Source organism: Solea senegalensis, unplaced genomic scaffold, assembly GCF_019176455.1.
Source record: "Solea senegalensis isolate Sse05_10M unplaced genomic scaffold, IFAPA_SoseM_1 scf7180000016127, whole genome shotgun sequence".
NCBI lineage: Eukaryota > Metazoa > Chordata > Actinopteri > Pleuronectiformes > Soleidae > Solea > Solea senegalensis.
In genome coordinates, this window is record NW_025321605.1 from 1 (window position 1) to 19,927 (window position 19,927).

The window sequence follows — 19,927 nt, forward strand, 5'->3', positions numbered from 1 at the left end:
ACTTTAAAAGTCTGGTTTTAGTCAGACTAAGGTGTTTACGTATACTTTAAAAGTCTGGTTTTAGTCAGACTAAGGTGTTTACGTATACTTTAAAAGTCTGGTTTTAGTCAGACTAAGGTGTTTACATTTACAGGAAGTCACTGAGGCCTCAGAGAGTTTTAGAGGCTCTAAAAATAAACCATAAATAAGCTTTTTTATTTCACATACCTCAGAAATTTTTTTTCAGGCCCAAATACAAATTCTTGACCTATTTTTTTTAATCTTCTAGAATTAATTGGCGATAATTATGTGTTTTAAAGGTAGAGTTCAGAAAGTACCGACACATGAGCACACCATGAAAAAAACAAGAAACCCGTTTAATTCCGTGTTCCTGTCGGAATCTCATCGACAGGTCACCCCCCCCACACACACACACACACACGCGCACACACACCGTGTGTTTGGTCGCAGGTTAATTGATGCGGCTAATCCTGTCTCCATGGAAACCAGGCGTAGCTACTGCAGAACAGTGTGAACCATTAAAGGTTCATTCTGTGTGAACAGACTGGATCTCAACAAACAACTTTATTCAAAATGTCCTCAGTTTACAACAAACATCATCCACGTAATTATCCTCACTTTACTAAAATATCACAAAACAAAACCAACAAAACCGTCTCAGAAAAATCAAAAAAAAAAATCTCTTTTTTACAAAAATATTTTCTACAAACAAATGTTTTTTGTCCAATAAAAAAAAAGAAGTCTGTCCTTCGTCCTGTTTCTAAGAAAAACGTCAACAGTAAAGTCCAAAAATATCCAGAAAGAAAGTCCATTCTCTGTCCACACTGGACAAAACGTCCCGGCTCTTATTATAATTAAAGAATAATAGTAATAAAAAAATAACATTTATCATTTTTTTTTCCCAACTTTCCATCAATTTTTTTTGAAGTCCATTCTTCGTTTACCTGTAAACGATTTGTTTACTAATTCAACACAAATAAAGAAATAAATAAGCAAATAAACATTTATATAAACGATGGTTAGATTCTGAATAAATTTGCTCCGCCACGATTGATTTGTTTAATCTTTCAAAAATATAGAAACGCTGGTTCTGATCGACCTATTTTCATGATGAATGCACTGATATCTGACACCAGTGCATAGATTATTGATTATAGATTATAGATGATTGATTATTGGATTAATCAGGATGATGATCTTCTGTCATGTAGATATAAAACTCTACATTTAATGTCTTATTCTCTGTGTTAAATTGTCCAGAATATAAAAAAATCTGAGAGACGGTCACACGTGTGTGTGTTCAGTTGTGTTGTTGTTTGGTTTGTGCGCTGCTGCACCACAACAACACACACACACACACACACCAGGTGTTTGTGTTTGCTCGGTTTGATAAAAGTTGTGTTGTAATAAAACACTGGGCTGTTGTCTGGCTCTGCCACACACACACACACACACACTCACACACTCACACACACACACACACACACATTTGCCTGTGACCGTTGTTCCTCCTGAGCGTGAGCTAAAATTTCATGATCGCAGGGATTTTTTTTAATGGGATTTTTTTTAATGTCATTTAATGTGAATTACTGGAAAATGTGGGTCAGTGTTTCAAACTGTGTGTGTGTGTGTGTGTGTGTGTGTGCGGTCAGTGCAGGTCAGCTGCGCCTTTCTGTCCAAGAGTCAATGTCGCTTCCTGTCTGTGATCCTGGCGTCTTTGTCTCACTGTGAGACACACGTCTGTAAACCACTCACTCTCCTACACCAAAGCCCATAGAGAAAATCAGTGATTTTAGCTGGCGGGGACACAGGAGCTGCTGGTCCTCTGCTGCCTCGTGTGGTCACTTTGTGTCACTGAGGTCAATCTAAATGAAGATTTCCAAATGCGGAACTGACAAAATAAGACATTTGAACGTAGTGATGGAGGTGTGTGATGTTAAAATCACTGATTTTCTCTATGGGCTTTGGTGTGAGAGAGTGAGTGGTTTACAGAAATGTCAAAAACTTCAGTTTCCTGTTAGAAATCTGTGTCTAACAGTCAGAAAAATTGGCAAACACATTTGTAAGGTATTATCTTTGGGGCACACACACACACACAAACAGATAAAAGTGTGAACTGTCCCTTTAAAATGACCCAACCTTCACAGTCTGCACCTTTAAAAAAAGCTCTCTTCCTCCTGTCAGACTCGTCAATAACAGCTTAACCACACTCTCAATAAGTACTCGAGACGTTTGTAAGAGCAGGTAACCATAGCAACTGCACTGATGCTGTTACCTGAAACTCACCTGTCTGTGGACACGTCACGGTTCACTGTATTTATCCTTGTTGTTCATGGGTGAGTGAGTGAGTGAGTGAGTGAGTGAAGTGAGTGAGAAGTGAGTGAGTGAGTGAGTGAGTGAGTGAATGAGTGAAGAGAGTGAGTGAGTGAGTGAGTGCGTGAGTGAGTGAGTGAATGAGTGAGTGGTGAATGAGTGAGTGAGTGAGTGAATGAGTGCGGAATAAGTGAGAGTGAATGAGTGAATGAGTGAATGAGTGCGTGAATAAGTGAGTGAGTGAGTGAATGAGTGAATGAGTGGTGTGGTGGTGAATGAGTGAGTGAGTGAATGAGTGAGTGAGTGAATGAATGAGTGAATGAGTGAGTGAATGAGTGCGTGAATAAGTGATTGAGTGAATGAGTGAGTGAATAAGGAGTGAATGAATGAATGAGTGAAATGAATAAGTGAGTGAGTGAATGGAGTGAATGAATGAGTGAGTGAGTGTGAATAAGTGATTGAGTGGTGTGAATGAGTGAGTGAATAAGTGAGTGAATGAATGAATGGTGAGTGAATGAGTGAGTGAGTGAATGAGTGAGTGAATGAATGAGTGAGTGAATGAGTGAGTGAGTGAATGAGTGAATAAGTGAGTGAGTGAATGAGTGAATGAATGTGAGTGAGTGAGTGATGAATGAATGAATAAGTTGAATAGGTGAGTGAGTGAGTGAATTAATGAATGAGTGAGTGAATGAGTGAATGAGTGCGGAATAAGTGAGTGAGTGAGTGAATGAGTGAATAAGGAGTGAGTGAATGAGTGAGTGGTGAATGAGTGAGTGAGTGAATGAGTGCGTGAATAAGTGATTGAGTGAATGATTGAGTGAATAAGTGAGTGAATGAATGAATGAGTGAGTGAATGAATAAGTGAGTGAGTGAATGAGTGAGTGAATGAATGAGTGAGTGAGTGAATGAGTGCGTGAATAAGTGATTGAGTGAGTGAGTGAATGAGTGAGTGAGTGAAATAATGAAGTGAGTGAGTGAATGAATGAATGAGTGAGTGAATGAGAAATGAGTGAATAAGTGAGTGAGTGAATGAGTGAGTGAGTGAATGAATGAGTGAGTGAGTGAATGAACGTGAGGTGATTATAAAAAGGAGTGTTTTTAGAGAAAATTATTATTTTTGTGCTCATGTTTGAGGAAACACGTCGTGTTTGACACAAGAACACGCTGTACCATCTATATCGCTGTGTGTGTGTGTGTGTGTGTGTGTGGCTCAGTATAGAGAGCTCTGCATCGCGCTGTTGCAGGCAGACAGACAGGCAGACAGACAGACAGACAGAGTGTCGGGCTGAATACTAAACAGCAGGAAGCTCTGTGTCTTCTCTTTATTATTTTATCTTCCATTAAATCACAAGAAAACACTTTTATTAGTGACCTGACATGAACCTGTCCACACCTGTCCATGCATGTCCACACTTGTCCATGCATGTCCACACCTGTCCATGCAGGTGCACACCTGTCCACACCTGTCCACGCATGTCCACACCTGTCCATGGATGTCCACACCTGTCCATGCATGTCCACACCTGTCCACACCTTTCCATGCATGTCCACACCTGTCCATGCATGTCCACACCTGTCCATGCAAAAAACCTATATTATATAAAGTCTCATATCATGTCAAATAATTATGTTTAATATATTGACTTTACACAATAAAGGTTCAAATCCTTTGCTCAGAGAACCCTCACTAAAATATTTTTTAATTTTTAAAAGATTTTATCTCCAAATTTTCCAAAAATATAAATTTTTCGTCCAGTTTTGAAAATGTCCTTGTCTTGTCTTTGTCCTTACACAGTGTGTTTCCACACTGTCATTGATTTTATAAAATATCCTGACTTCCCAAATTTTTGAAATTGTCCAATTTACAAAATTCATTTTTTTAAGATGTCTTTCAAGTGATTTCTAATTTCACAAAAATTCTGACATTGTTCAAAACTTTTATAATTTTTTTAATTATTTTTAATAAAATCCTAATTTTCTAAAGATGTGGTTAGAAAATTAGAATAATAAAAAAAACATTTTCTCACTTTCATTTCCAAATGTTTTCTATTTTCTATTTATTCACAAAATTCTTGAAATTGTCCAAAGCTACAAAAAAAAGTTTTTTAATAACATTTATAAATTTTTTTCCTAAATATGTCTTACATTTATTGTCTTCACATTTCCCCCCATTTTTCCCAGTTCTACTCAATTCGTCCCTAAAATGTCCTCCTTTGTCCTCACAGCTGTGTGGAAAGACCTTGTCTTCTCTTTCACTGTGACTGAGCGTCCACAGTGTCCACAGTGTCTGTCCACAACTGAAACTGGTCCCAGCAGAGATAGCGACTCATCACACACACAGAGGCAGAGCAAGGACACACACACACACACAGGGAGGCGTGTGTTTGATGTTAGGGAGCGTTGGATCACGTTCAGTGGAGCTGCAGCCTCAGATGCACCGGCCCCTATCTCTGTGTGTGTGCGTGTGTGCGTGTGTGCGTGCGTGCGTGCGTGCGTGCGTGCGTGTCAGTCTGCTGCTGCTGTGAGTTCAGCCGAGGCTCCTCTTCCTCCTCTTCCTCCTCTCTTTCCTACATTTACATTTATATTAACGCTGCACTGCAGCCGCGTGGAGAGGAGCATGCAGAGCTGCTGTGTTCACATCATCTTCATCATGGTCATCCTCTCACTGCTGTTCTGCGCTACATCACATGATCCACATGTTTATTTGATTTAGGTCAGTCTGGGTAACTGAGCCAGATTCTTACTCTGGTTCTGGTTCTGGTTCTGACTGTGACTATGACTGACTGACTGACTAACTCTGACTGACTCTGGTTCTGGTTCTGGTTCTTACTCTGACTCTGATTCTGATTCTGATTCTGGTTCTGGTTCTACGGTTCTGGTTCTGACTGTAACTGTGACTATGACAGCTCTGGCCTCTGACTCTCACTCTAACTCTGACTGACTCTGGTTCTGGTTCTGGTTCTTACTCAGTTCTGGTTGATTCTGATTCACGATTCTGATTCTGTGGATTTCTGGTTCTGGTTTCGCTTACTCTGGTTCTTACTCTGGTTCTTACTCTGGGATTTCTGATTCTGGTCCGACTCTGGTTCTGATTCTGGTTCTGGTTCTGGTTCTGATTCTGGTTCTGGTTCCGGTTCTGACTGATTCTGATTCTGATTCTGATTCTGATTCCGACTCCAGTTCGGGTTTTGACTCTGACTCTGACTGACAAACATAAACTACGTCGGTTGTAATTTTATTTTACAGTCATTTTAATTTCCACACTTTTCATAAACGTCATCAAAACAAAAGAACTGAAACAAAATCTGTGTTTGTTTTTTTTGTCAGATCATGAATTTAGAAGACGACGTCTGAAACTGTGTTTGATGTAAAAAACTCTGTGGAGACCAGAACCAGAACCTGTTTGACGTCCAATCAGCTCTGACCAGGTACACAAACTACTACACAACAAACACAACAAACTATGAGACAACAAACTACTACACAACTACTACACAACAAACTACTACACACCTTACACAACAAACTACTACACAACTACACATACTGCTACACAACTACTACACAAACAACTACAACACAAACTACTACACAACTATTACACAAACTACTACACACCTTACACAACAAACTGCTACACAACTACTACACAAACTATGAGACAACAAACCACTACACAACTATTACACAACAACATACCACACCTTACTGGCTCCAACTGCTACTAGCTACTACTGGCTTCTACAAACAACTACAACACAAACTACTACACAACTATTACACAAACTATGACACAACAAACTACTACACAACTACTACACAAGCTACTACAAACTACAACAAACTATTACACAACTACAACAAATTACACATAAACTACTACACCACACAACTACTTCACAAACACACAACAAACTACTACACAACTATTACACAACAAACTACTACGTAAACACACAACTACTACACAGAAACTGCTGCACAACCACTGCAACAAACTACTACGCCAACTACAACGCCAAACTACACAACTACTACCTGAAACTACTACACAGCACACACAACAAACTGTACACAACTGCACAAAACTACACAATAAATTACACAACCAGCACTACATAAAACTGTAACACAACTACTACACAACTATACAAACTACACAACAAACTACTACACAGCTACCAAACTACACCATCAAATTACGCAAACTACTACACACACTACACCATGACGCAACAAACTGCCTACACAACTATTACACAACAAACTACTACATAACTACTACATAAACTACACAACTGCAAACTACTACACAACTACTACACAAACTACACAACAAACTATTACACAAACTACACAGCTACTACACAGCTATTACACAAACTACTACACACAGCTTCTAGCACAAACTACTACACAACTACAACACAAACTACTACACAAACTACACAAATTCTACACGCTACTACACAACAAATTACACAACAAACTACTACATAAAATACACAACTACTACACAACTACACAAACTACAGCAAACTACTAGACAACTATTACACAAACTACTACACAACTTCAACACAAACTACTACAACACAAACTACACAACTACTACACAAAACGACACAACAAACGACTCAACAAACTACTACACAACTACACATCAAACTACTACACAACTACACATCAAACTACTACACATCAAACTACCCAAATACTACACAACTACTACACAATTACTACACAAACTATGACACAAACGTTAGCAACTGTTGCTTATGTGGTTGTTGTTGTTAGCTAAGTGGCTACTTGGTTTGCCGAGACATTGCCACATAGTTTAAAGAGGTTGCTTAGTTGTTGTTAGCCGCTATATGTCAGCTAACTAGTTGCTAATTAGTCGTTACACTGTTCATAGTCGTTGCTAAGATGAAGCTAATCAGTTGTTAACCACTTGTTACATTGTTAAACGTTGCTAATTGGTTGTTTACATTCTATAAAGAAAACGTGTCAGGTAGCTCACGGGTTGTTACGTGACAGTTATGAGGCTAACGTAGCCTTTCTTGCAGTTAATAATCACAGTATGAACGACAATAATAATTGAAAACATTGCTTTGTATTTTCCTCTTCAGATGGAGGCGACCGCTGCGGAAAAACGCCATCGAACGCGATCCAAAGGAGTGCGAGGTACAAACCTGCGCTACACTGTAAAACATCATCATTATTATTATTGTTATTATTACTATTATTATTAATAATAATAAACCCGCTTGTTAATTATTATGGGCTGTTGTGACATTATCTTTTTGCTCTGTGTCTGTAGCTGCTGTGGAAGCTGTAACACAAGAGTTATTCAGGTATGATCCATACTTTATTATTATCATTATTATCATTATTATCATGGCATTGAATGCATCACGTTGTTTTTATCAAACAAGATAATAAGAAGGATTTTTTTTTCTAAGACTCACGAAGAACACGTTCACGTCTTTATCTCACGGTGGATCAACAACTCCTGTGTGTGTGATGTTAAAATCACTGATTTTCTCTATGGGCTTTGGTGTGGGAGAGTGAGTGGTTTATAAAAGTCTGTCTCACAGTGAGATAAAGACGTGAACGTGTTCTTAAAATATCGTAGACTTTCGTAGACTTATCGTAGAATCTGACGTAGATTTTATCAGCTGAGTTTTTTGTGATTGTTTGGAGTTGTGTGGTTTTGTTGTGCACCAGGTGACTCGGCTGAGTGTAAATACCTGCGTTCACCTGTGAGCGTGAGCTTTCTGCTTCATTTGGCAAACGTCAGCATGTGCAGCACATGACGATTCAACGCAGGTTTGCTGCAGTTTCAGCGCTTTACTGTAAACAACGACATGACGTGTGTGTGTGTGTGTGTGTGTGTGAGTGAGTTACATCTACAGTATGGCTTGAGCTATCATGTCATGTTTTCATCAAAATCCTTTTATTAATGTATTTATAATCTGACTAATCTGACTTAGCCGTCTGAATAAAATACAAATTAATTTCTGAGTTTGTTGGAATTTGGCAGATTTGGGTTAAAAAAGAAGAAGTGATTTCTGACTTGTTTTGAACTGCTAAATAAACACAGCAGCTCTGAGTTTGAATTTGAACTCTGTTCAGTGGTGAATGATTGTTTTCATCACTATAAGTTCTAATGTCTTATTTTGTGAATTCGGCATTTATAATCTTTCATTCAGATTGACCTCAGTGACACAAAGTGACCACACGAGGCAGCAGTAGACCAGCAGCTCCTGTGACCCCGCCCGCTAAAATCACTGATTTTCTCTGTGGGCTTTGGTGTGGGAGAGTGAGTGCTTCACAGGGTTTAAAGGGTTTCTGCTGTGCAGTGGCCTGATGCATTGTGGGAATTTGATCACAATTAGAAAACGTGTTGGACTCTGTGTCTGGGGAGACGCACACACACACACACACACAAATCAATACGTCTCCCTCTCTGATTGATGAGTCTTCTCACCTTGAACAAATCTCCTCTTCCTTCTTCTCTTTTTCTGCACTCATCCTCCACTTCTCCTGCTTCTCTCTCCTCCTCCTCTTTCTGCTCTTGTTCTTCACCCCCCGTTTGTCAGTTTACTTCTCCTCCTCTCCCCTTTTCCCCTCTTTCTCATTTTCTCCCTCTCTCTCTTCTTCTCCTCTTCTCCTCCCTCCCCTTCTTTCTTCTCGTCTCCTCTCCCCTGCTTCTACCTTTTCCTCCGTCTCCTCCTTACCATCCGTCATTTCAATTTTTCATCATCTCCTCCTCCTCTCCTCCTCCTCTCCAGCAGCAGTGTGTGTGTGTGTGTGTGTGGAGGGGGTCAGAGGTCGTGGATGTGGAGTCCCTGCAGTGGGTCTCCGTGTCTTCAGGTCAGAGCAGCAGCAGCAGTAACATCAGTAACAGCAGCAGCAGTAACAGCAGTAGCCCGGCAGCAGCAGCGGCGGTAACATCAGTAACAGCACCAGCGGCAGTAACATCGGTAACATCAGCGGCGGTAACAGCGGTAGCAGCGGTAACATCGGTAACAGCGGCAGCAGCAGTGCATCGGTAACAGCAGCAGCCAGCAGTAACATCAGTAACAGCAGCAGCAGCAGTAACATCAGTAACAGCAGCAGCAGTAACAGCAGTAACAGCAGCAGCAGAACAGCAGCAGCAGTACATCGGTAACAGCAGCAGCAGTAGTAACGGCAGCAGCAGCAGCAGTAACATAGCAGCAGCAGCGGTAACATCAGTAACAGCAGCAGCAGTAACATCAGTAACAGCAGCGGCAGCAGTGCAGCATCAGTAACAGCAGCAGCAGCCAGCAGCAGCAGTAACAGTAACAGCAGCAGCAGTAACAGCAGCAGCAGTAACGGCGGCAGCAGTAACATGGCAGCAGCGGTAACGCGGTAACGGCAAGCAAGCAGCCGGTAACATCAGTAACAGCAGCAGCAGCAGCAGCAGTAACATCAGTGGCAGCAGCAGCAGTAACATCAGTAACAGCAGCAGCAGCAGCAGCAGTAACATCAGTAACAGCAGTAGCAGCTGGTGTCTAGTTTGCTGACTGCAGACACCAAACACGAACTAACTCTGCTCATGTTTTGTCTTTGTTGTTGTTGTTGTTGTTGTTTACCTTGTGTCTCCTCTCCCGCAGCTGTCCCACCCCAGGCTGTGATGGCAGCGGTCACGTCAGTGGTAAATACGCCAGACACCGCAGGTACGAGCTGCTCCACCTGGTTTTCTAGCAAACGTCTCAATATTGACCTCAGAAAACCTCACCACTCACTCTCCCACACACACTCACTCTCCACACACACTCTCCACACACACACACACACGCTCACTCTCTCACTCACACACACACACTCACTCCCCACACACACACACACCCACACACACTCCTCTCACACACACACTCACCTCACTCTCCACCACACACACACACACATCTCCACACACACACACCACACCCACTCCCACTCCTCTCTCACACCCCACACACACTCACACACACACCTCACTCTCACACACACACTACTCACCACACACACACTCACTACACACACACTCACTCTCCCCACACACACTCACTCTCACACACACACACACACACTCCCACACACTCACCCTCACACCACACTCTCCCACACACACTCACACACCACACACTCACTCTCCACACACACACACACACTCCACACACACACACACACACACTCACTACACACACCACACACACACACACTCTCCCACACACACACACACACACACACACACACACACACACACACACACACACACACACACACACACACACACTCACACCCACACTCTCCCACACACACACACCCCACTCCCACACACACCACACACACCCCACCCCACCACACACACACACACCCACTCCACCACACACACACACACACACACACACACACACACACACACCACCACACTTCCACACACACACCACACTCCCCCACACACACACACACACTCACTCTCCCACCTAACTCACTCTCCCACACACACACTCACTCCCACACAGCTCCTGTGTGTGTGATGTTAAAATCACTGGTTTTCTGTGGACTTTGGTTTGGGAGAGTGAGGAATTGACTTTTATTTTGAAAAACAAGACTTTAAAGTTATTCCTGCACATAAATCACTCTCTATATTAAAGTGTGCTCCTGTTGCATCTCACTGAGTCTTTGGTGCAGCTGCTTCATCATTTACAGCATGTCCGCTTATTCATGAGCATTAAAGGTAATAAATTTGAAGATATTAAATTCATACTGACGCCACAGAGATTTAATCTTCCAAAGCCTGAGCTCAGTCTCACTCGGCTGCATACGCAACTTCACCGTGTTAGTTTGGTTTTACGCAATTTCTATCATTTTACATGAAGAAATAATGAATTAAGATCGTTAAATATGAAACTGCAAACTACTAAAACTAAAATCCATCAAAACGATACAATATATGGCGGTGTGTCGCGTGAGTCAATGATAACTGTATGCGTGTGTGTCGCGTATGTGTGTGTGGCTCTCATACCAATAGCGTGTGTCTTCATGCTGTCGCGTAAGCGCAATATTGTGGTATCTGTGTCTGTGTGGTATTCATGTGCGTGTGTGTCAGTGTCAGGTGTATGCGTGTTCAAAGTGTGTGTGTCCTATGTGCTGCTTGTGTGCGTGAGTCTGTGTGTGTGTCTGTGTGTATGTCTGTAGGCAAGTAAGGCTGCGGTGCTTGTTCAGGTATTGTGTGCAGGCATGTTCATTGTGTCTGTGTGTGTTGTGTCTGTGTGTGTGTATGTGTGTATGTGTGTCTCTATGTGTATGTATGTCTGTGTGTGTATTATCTGTGTGTCCTTATATGCGTGTAATAATATGCATGCCTCTGTGTGTGTGTGTGTGTAAATCTTGTGTATGTCTGTGTGTGTGTGTGTATGCTATGTCTCTAATATGTGTGCGTGTATGTATATGCAATATTGTAGCCAATGGCAATATATATGTCTGTGTGTGATAAAATGCGTATTAACATGTCTATGCTTGTGTCTGTGTCTGTGTAGTAGCCATGTCTGTGTGTGTGTGTCTGTCTGTGTGTGTGTATGTCTATGTGCATGCGTGTGTGTGTGTGTGCGTGCTCGGCTCAGAACAGAGCACTTCTTTTGCCGCCTGAGGAAACACACAGAGATAATAAGAAGGAGCAGGATGGCAAATCACTGGCACAGATTTCAGACGCACAAATGAAAAAACAAACAAAAAACAGCTTGAATATCTGCAAATCTGTCTGATTTTAAAGGATAATTAATTCTAATTTAAATTTTAATAACTGAAGATATCACACACACACACATCTATATATTCTCTGTCATTTCTTATATTTTGTATATTTTCTTACTTTACTTTCTTTACTTTCTTTACTTTACTTTTCTTCACTTTTCTTCACTTTACTTTCTTTACTTACTATACTTTCTTCACTTTACTTTATTTACTTTCTTTACTTTACTTACTTTCTTTACTTTACCTTCTTATTTAACTTAACTTTACTTTCTTTACTTTACCTTCTTATTTAACTTAACTTTACTTTACTTACTTTACTTTACCTTCTTCCTTAACTTTACTTACTTTACTTACTTTACCTTCCTACTTAACTTTACTTTCTATATTACTTAACTTTAATTTACTTACTTTACTTTCTATATTTAACTTTACTTTCTTTTCTTTTCTTTTACTTTACTTTACTTTCTTAAATTTACTTTCTTTACTTTACTTTACTTTCTTTACTTTACTTACTTTCTTTACTTTACTTACTTTCTTTACTTCCGTAACTTTCTTTACTTTACTTACTTTACTTAACTTTACTTTCTTTACTTGACTTGACTTGACTTTCTTTATTTGACTTGACTTTCTTTACTTACTTTACTTTACCTTACTTTACTTTCTTTACTTTCTTTACTTTCTTTACTTCACTATATATACACTGCCTGGCCAAAAAAAAAGTCGCCACCTGGATGTAACTACGCAAATAGGTAAGGGGTTGCTGCAGTTGGTCAGGTCTAGGTTCAGCATCGTTATGTGCCCAAAGAATGAGGTCAGCTGACTACCTGAATATATTGAATGACCAGATTATTCCATCAATGCATTTTTTTCTTCCCTGATGACATGGGCATATTCCTAGATGACAATGACAGGATTCATCAGGCTCAAATTGTGAAATAGTGGTTCAGGGAGCATGAGACATCATTTTCACACATGGATTGTGTGACCACCACAGAGTCCAGACCTTAACCCTATTGAGAATCTTTGGGATGTGCTGGAGAAGGCTTTGCTCAGTGGCCCAACCCATCATCAATACAAGATCTTGGTGAAAAATCGTAGCGTTAATGTTGTAACGTAGCGTGTTAATGTTGTAACGTAGCGTTAACGTTGTAACGTAGGGTTAACGTTGTTATGTTATAACGTAGCGTTAACATTGTTATGTTATAATGTAGCGTTAACGTTGTAACGTAGCGTTAACATTGTTACGTTATAATGTAGTGTTTACATTGTTACTTTGTAACGTAGCGTTAACGTTGTTACGTTGTAACGTAGAGTTAACGTTGTTACGTTGTAACGTAGAGTTAACGTTGTTACATTGTAACGTAGAGTTAACGTTGTTACGTTGTAACGTAGTAACGTAGCGTTAATGTTGTTACATTGTAATGTCATGTTGACGTTGTAGCGTAGCATTAACGTTGTAGCGTAGCATTAACGTTGTAGCGTAGCGTTACCGTTTTGAACTTTATTCTTTTGTCCGATCATCTTCCTGAAAACACAGAGACGTCAATCACAACATTCCTACACACACACACACACACACACAGAGGGAGGGAGGTGTATACCTTTCTTTGTCTTTTCTCTCTTCTCTCTACCCCCATCTCTGGAGGGTGTCACCATGGCGACAGCACTGAGCTGCAGTATGAGAACCAGGAGGGATGCAGCCTGTCTCCCATGGCAACCACTAGTATAGGATGTGAACATTGGTTAATGCACCCCCCCACACACACACACACTCTTCCCTGAATCACTGCCACCACCCAGACCACTGCTGTATATATGTGTGTGTGTGTTTGTTTGTGTGTGTATGTGAACAGAGCAATGTTCTTTTATTTAAAGTATTTGACAAATCAAACATTCATTTAATAAAAACATAATAATAAGAAGAATAACAACATCAAGAACAACAACAACAATAATAATAACAATGAGATGAAGAGCGAACAAAGTTCACTAATCACTAAGTGTTGGCCTGGATTGAACTGGTGGGGTAACCATGGCAACAGTGTATGTGTATAAATGACAGTGGACATATAATACGATACGATATGATTTGATACATGATACGAAACATGAGTTACAAGGTGTGATCCTATATGATACAATATGATATGATGAGGTGAGGATTAGATTAGATAAACTGTCTCTCTGAAGGTAATTTAAAGTGAATTTTCAGTGAGAATAGAAACAAACCACATTAAATAAACCACATTTTATCTATGAAATCATGTAAAGAATGTAAGATCAGGATGTGTAACCTATATTATAATAACAGTAATAGGAAGAAACACATGTATATATATATATATATATGTACACACACACACACATATATGTATTCTATACATGTGCAATAGTCTTTATTGAACTGGTGCAGAATATAGACGAAGTTATTGATCCATTCATCACAGAGTGTGTGATCAATGTTAATGCATCAAGTCACACTGCAGCAGCACATCACCTCCCTCTCTCCCTCTCTCCCTCTCTCTCTCTCTCCCTGCACATAATTACCATGCGTAGACTCTCGCCCTTGTCTGCAGCGCTCCCTCGTTTCTGATCTGCTTTAATTATAACTGGAATTTTAATTGGCGGGAGACGACAAGGTGGCTGAGGTCACTCGCTCTCTCTCTCTCTCCGTGTCTCTCCATGTCTGTCTCTCTCTCTCTCTCTCTCTCTCTCTCTCTCTCTCTCTCTCTCTCTCTGTCTCTCTCTCTCCCTCTGTCTCTCTCTCTTTCTCTGTGTCTCTCTCTGTCTATCTGTGTCTCTCCGTGTCTCTCTCTCTCCGTGCTCTCTCTCTCTCTCTCTCTCTCTCTCTCTCTCTCCTGTCTCTCTCTCTCCGTGTCTCTCTCTCTCTCTCTCTCTGTCTCACAGCCTATAGGGTAAAGACTGGTGGGATCACATGAGGTGAAACGTGTGTGTGTGTGTGTGTGTGTGTGTGTGTTTGCTGCAGTGCAGAAGTGAATGAAACAGATTTAATCAGTTTTCTCTTCACTGATATTTCTCTCCCATTCTAAGTGTCGTCAGAACACGTTAACATAAGAACATTATTATAATCATAATAATAACAATAATTATAATGTTAATGATCATGATGATAATGATAATAATAATGATGATAATGATAATAATAATTATTATTTTAATAATAATAATAATAATAACAATGATGATGATAATGATAATAATGGAGTCTGTCAGAGTCCAGAGTCCGTCAGAGTCCAGAAGTCTGTCAGAGTCTGTCAGAGTCCAGAGGTCTGTCAGAGTCTTTCAGAGTCTGTCAGAGTCTGTCAGAGTCTGTCAGAGTCCCAGAGTCTGTCAGGAGTCTTTCAGAGTCAGGAGTTGTCAGGAGTCTTTCAGAGTCAGAGTCAGGAGTCTGTCAGAGTCTGTGTCAGAGTCTGTCAGAGTCAAGTCTTTCAGGTCAGAGTCAGAGTCAGAGTCTTTCAGTCAGAGTCTGTCAGTCTTTCAGGAGTCCTGTCAGGAGTCTGTCAGAGTCTGTGAGGAGTACAAAGTCTGTGTCAGAGTCAGAGTCTGCAGAGTCGTCAGAGTCTTCAGAGTCAGTCTTTCAAAAAATCAGTCAAGAGTCTGTCAGAGTCAGGTCCAGTCAGAGTCTGTCAGAGTCTTGTCAGGGTCAAGTCAGAGTCTCAGAGTTAGAGTCCAGAGTCTTTCAGAGTCCGTCAGGAGTCTGTCAGAGTCTGTCAGAGTCTGTGAAGTACAAAGTCTGTCAGAGTCAGAGTCTTTCAGAATCCAGAGTCCGTCAGAGTCTGTGAGTACAAAGTCTGTCAGAGTCCAGAGTCTTTCAGAGTCAGAGTCTTTCAGAATCCAGAAGTCCGTCCAGAAGTCTGTCAGAGTCCAAAGTCTTTCAGAGTCCAGAATCTGTCAGAAGTCTGTCAGAGTCTGTCAAGAGTCTCATCAGAGTCTTTGAGTGTTAGAGTCTTTCAGGTCAGAGTCTTTCAGAGTATTTCAGAGTCTGTCCATCTGTCAGAGTCGGAGTCTTTCAAGTTCAGGAGTCTTGTCAGAGTCTTTCAGAGTCTTTCAGAGTCTTTCAGAGTCCAGAGTCTTCAGGGCTTTCAGAGTCAGAGTCTTTCAGAGTCAGAGTCTTTCCAGAGGCCAGAGTCTTTCAGAGTCTGTCAGAGTCCAAAGTCTTTCAGAGTCCAGAATCTGTCGGGAGTCTGTCAGAGTCCAGAGTCTGTCAGAGTCTTTCAGTGTCTTTTCAGAGTCCAGAGTCTTTCAGAGTCCAGAGTCTTTCAGAGGAGTCTTTCTTTCAGTCTTTCAGAGTCTTTCAGAGTCTGTCAGAGTCTTCAGAGTCCAGAGTCTGTCAGAGTCTGTCAGAGTCTGTCAGAGTCTTTCTCAGAATCTGTTTCCAGAGTCCAGAGTCTTTCAGAGTCAGAGTGTCAGAGTCCAGAGTCTTTCAGAGTCCAGAGTCTGTCAGTCTTTCAGAGTCTGTCAGAGTCTTTCAGAGTCTGTCAGAGTCTTTCAGAGTCAGAGTCTATCAGAGTCCGGAGATCTTTCAGAGACCGTCCAGAGTCTGTTAGAGTCCAAGAGTCTTTCAGAGTCCGTCAGAGTCTGTCAGAGTCTGTCAGAGTCTGTGAGTACAAAGTCCTGTCAGAGTCAGAGTCTTTCAGAATCCAGAGTCCGTCAGAGTCTGTGAGAATTACAAAGTCTGTCAGAAGTCCAGAGTCTTTCAGAGTCCAGAGTCTTTAAGAATCCAGAGTCGATCACTTGAGTCTGTCAGAGTCCAAAGTCTTTCAGAGTCCAGAATCTGTCAGAGTCTGTCAGAGTCTGTCAGAGTCTGTCAGAGTCTTTCAGTGTTCAGAGTCTTTCAGAGTATTTCAGAGTCTGTCAGAGTCAGTCTTTCAGAGTTCAGAGTCTGTCAGAGTCTTTCCAAGTCAGATCTTTCAGGAGTCTTTCAGAGTCCAGAGTCTTTCAGAGTCTTTCAGAGTGAAAGTCTTTCAGAGTCCAGAGTCTTTCAGAGGCCAGAGTCTTTCAGAGTCTGTCAGAGTCTGTCAGAGTCAAAGTCTTTCAGGAGTCCAGAATCTGTCAGAGTCTGTCAGAGTCTGTCAGAGTCTGTCAGAGTCTTTCAGTGTCTTTCAGAGTCAGAGTCTTTCAGAGTCCAGAGAGTCTTCAGAGGCCAGAGTCTTTCAGAGTCTGTCAGGAGTCCAAAGTCTTTCAGAGTCCAGAATCTGTCAGAGTCTGTCAGAGTCAGAGTCTGTCAAGTCTTTCTTTCAGTGTTCAGAGTCTTTCAGTGTTCAAGAGTTCAGTCTTTCAGAGTCTGTCAGAGTCCAGAGTCTTTTCAGAGTTCAGAGTCTGTCAGAGTCAAGTCAGAGTCAGAGTCTTTCAGAGTCTGTGTCAGAGTCCAGAGTCTTTCTCAGAGTCCAGAGTCTTTCAGAGTCCAGAGTCTGTCAGAGTCAGAGTCTTTCAGAGTCCAGAGTCTTTCAGGTCAGAGTCTTTTCAGAGTCCAGAGTCTTGTCAGAGTTCAGAGTCTGTCAGAGTCTTTCAGAGTCCAGAGTCTTTCAGGAGTCCAGAGTCTTTCAGAATCCAGAGTCGTCAGAGTCTGTCAGAGTCCAAAGTCTTTCAGAGTCCCAGAATCTAGTCCAGAGTCTGTCCAGGAGTCTCAAGAAGTCTTTCAGTGTTCAGAGTCTTCAGAGTCTTTCAGAGTATTTCAGAGTATTTCAGAGTATGTCAGAGTCGGAGTCTTTCAGAGTTCAGAGTCTGTCAGTCTTTACTCAATCATCAGGAGTCAGGATCCAGGAGTCTTCAGGAGTCTTTCTTCTTTCAGAGTCTTTCAGAGTCTTTCAGAGTCTTTCAGAGGCCCAGAGTCTTTCAGAGTCTGTCAGAGTCCAAAGTCTTCAGAGTCCAGAATCAGAGTCTGTCAGAGTCAGAGTCTGTCAGGAGTCTTTCAGAGGCCAAGAGTCTTTCAGAGTCTGTCAGAGTCCAAAGTCTTTCAGAGTCAGAATCTGTCAGAGTCTGTCAGGGTTAAGAGTCTGTCAGAGTCTTTCAGTGTCTTTCAGAGTCCAGAGTCTTTCAGAGTCCAGAGTCTTTTCAGAGGCCAGAGTCTTTCAGAGTCTGTCCAGAGTCCAAAGTCTTTCAGAGTCCAGAATCTGTCAGAGAGTCTGTCAGAGTCCAAGTCTGTCAGAGTCTTTCAGTGTTCAGAGTCTTTCAGAGTGTTCAGAGTCTTTCAGAGTCTTTCAGAGTCTTTCAGAGTCTGTCAGAGGAGTCTTTCAGAGTTCAGAGTCTGTCAGAGAGTCTGTCAAGTCCAGAGTCTTTCAGGAGTCCAGGAGTCTTCAGGTTCAGAGTGTCAGAGTCTGTCAGAGTCTTTCCAGAGTCTTCAGGAGTCAGTCAGAGGCCAGAAGTCTTTTCAAGTCTGTCAGAGTCTGTCAGAGTCTGTCAGAGTCCAGAGTCTTTCAGAGTCCAGAGTCTGTCCAGAGGATCAGAGTCCAGAGGTCTTTCAGAGTCAGAGTCAGAGTCTGTCAGGGGTCTGAGAGTCTGTCAGAGTCCAGAGTCTTTCAGAGTCTGATAGAGTCCAGGGGAGTCTTTCAGGGGAGTCTGATAGAGTCCAGTCTTTCAGAGTCTTTCAGAGTCTGTCAGGAGTCCACAGTCTTTCAGAGTCTGTCAGAGTCCACAGTCTTTCAGGAGTCTGTCAGAGTCCACAGTCTTTCAGAGTCTGTCAGAGTCCACAGTCTGTCAGGAGAGTCCACAGTCTTTCAGAGTCTTTCAGAGTCTGTCAGAGTCCAGAGTTTTTCAGAGTTTTTCAGAGTCTTTCAGAGTCTTTCAGGGTCTTTCAGAGAGTTAATTTCAGGGGAGTCTGTCAGGAAGTCCAGAGTCTTTCGAGCCAGAGAGTCTTTCAGAGTCAGAGTCTTTCAGGGTCTTTCAGAGTCTTTCAGACAGACTCTGGACTCTGACACTCTAAACGACTCTGGACTCTGACAGACTCTGGACTCTGGAGTCTGTCAGAGTCTGCAGGACGCAGTGGGAGGAGCTTGAGAGTTGAGAGTTAAAAATGTAACAAATGATTAAAGAAAGATGGCCGCTGATCATGACCCCGCCCTCTGTCTCGCTGCAGCGTGTACGGCTGCCCGCTCGCCAAGAAGAGGAAGGCTCTGGAAAAACAGCCTCTGGAGCCGGCTGCCAAGAGGAGGCCCTTTCTCACCTCCTGCCCGGGCGATGAGGAAGACGAGGAGGAGGAGGAGGAGGAGGCTGCCGTCTACACTGCCTACAAGAACCAAGCCATGGAGGGGGGAGACGTGGTGAAGGAGGAGGAGGAGGAGGAAGACGGGGAAGTGGAGGATGAATTCTCAGAGGACAACGAGGAGCAGGGAGATGAGGAGGAGGAGGAGGGCGTGGGAGGTGGAGGTGGAGAGGGCGGATGCCGCGATAGGACGAGAGCGGGTGGAAGAGGAGGAGGAGGAGGAGGAAGACGAGGAGGAGGAGGACGGGATGGACGAGGAGGACGTGGATGACGGCGACGACGAGGAGGAGCAGGAGGACGATGGAGAGGAGGACGAGGAGGACGAGGAGGAGCAGAATCATCAGCAGGGTGAGTTTTCTGCTTTTATTCCAAATCGCAGTTAAATCAACTTATTTAAAAAATGAAAAATAGAAAATAAAAATACATTTTTATTATGGAAGAAAACGTTTGACAAACTTTTGTTAATAAAGTTTATTCAAACTAAAGTTATATGCAGACGACTCACTGATTTACATGTGAATGAACTTCATTTAAAAGTGTAGTTGTACTGTGAGCGCCCCCTGCTGCTTACACTCTTGTAAACCACGCACTCTCCCACACACACACACACACACACATTCTCCCACA

The 19,927-nt window shown here is 42.1% G+C and overlaps 1 protein-coding gene across 1 annotated transcript; it reads left to right on the plus strand.

Annotated features, from left to right (window-relative positions):
• Nucleotides 1–5,646: 5,646 nt before the first annotated feature.
• On the plus strand, nucleotides 5,647–19,571 carry LOC122762841 (myelin transcription factor 1-like protein). The gene is made up of 5 exons (XM_044018030.1): nucleotides 5,647–5,741; nucleotides 7,443–7,497; nucleotides 7,634–7,667; nucleotides 9,954–10,016; nucleotides 19,175–19,571. Exons 2-5 carry the CDS (start codon nucleotides 7,443–7,445, stop codon nucleotides 19,569–19,571), a joined length of 549 nt encoding a protein of 182 aa, XP_043873965.1. The 5' UTR covers nucleotides 5,647–5,741.
• The last annotated feature ends 356 nt before the right edge of the window (nucleotides 19,572–19,927 follow it).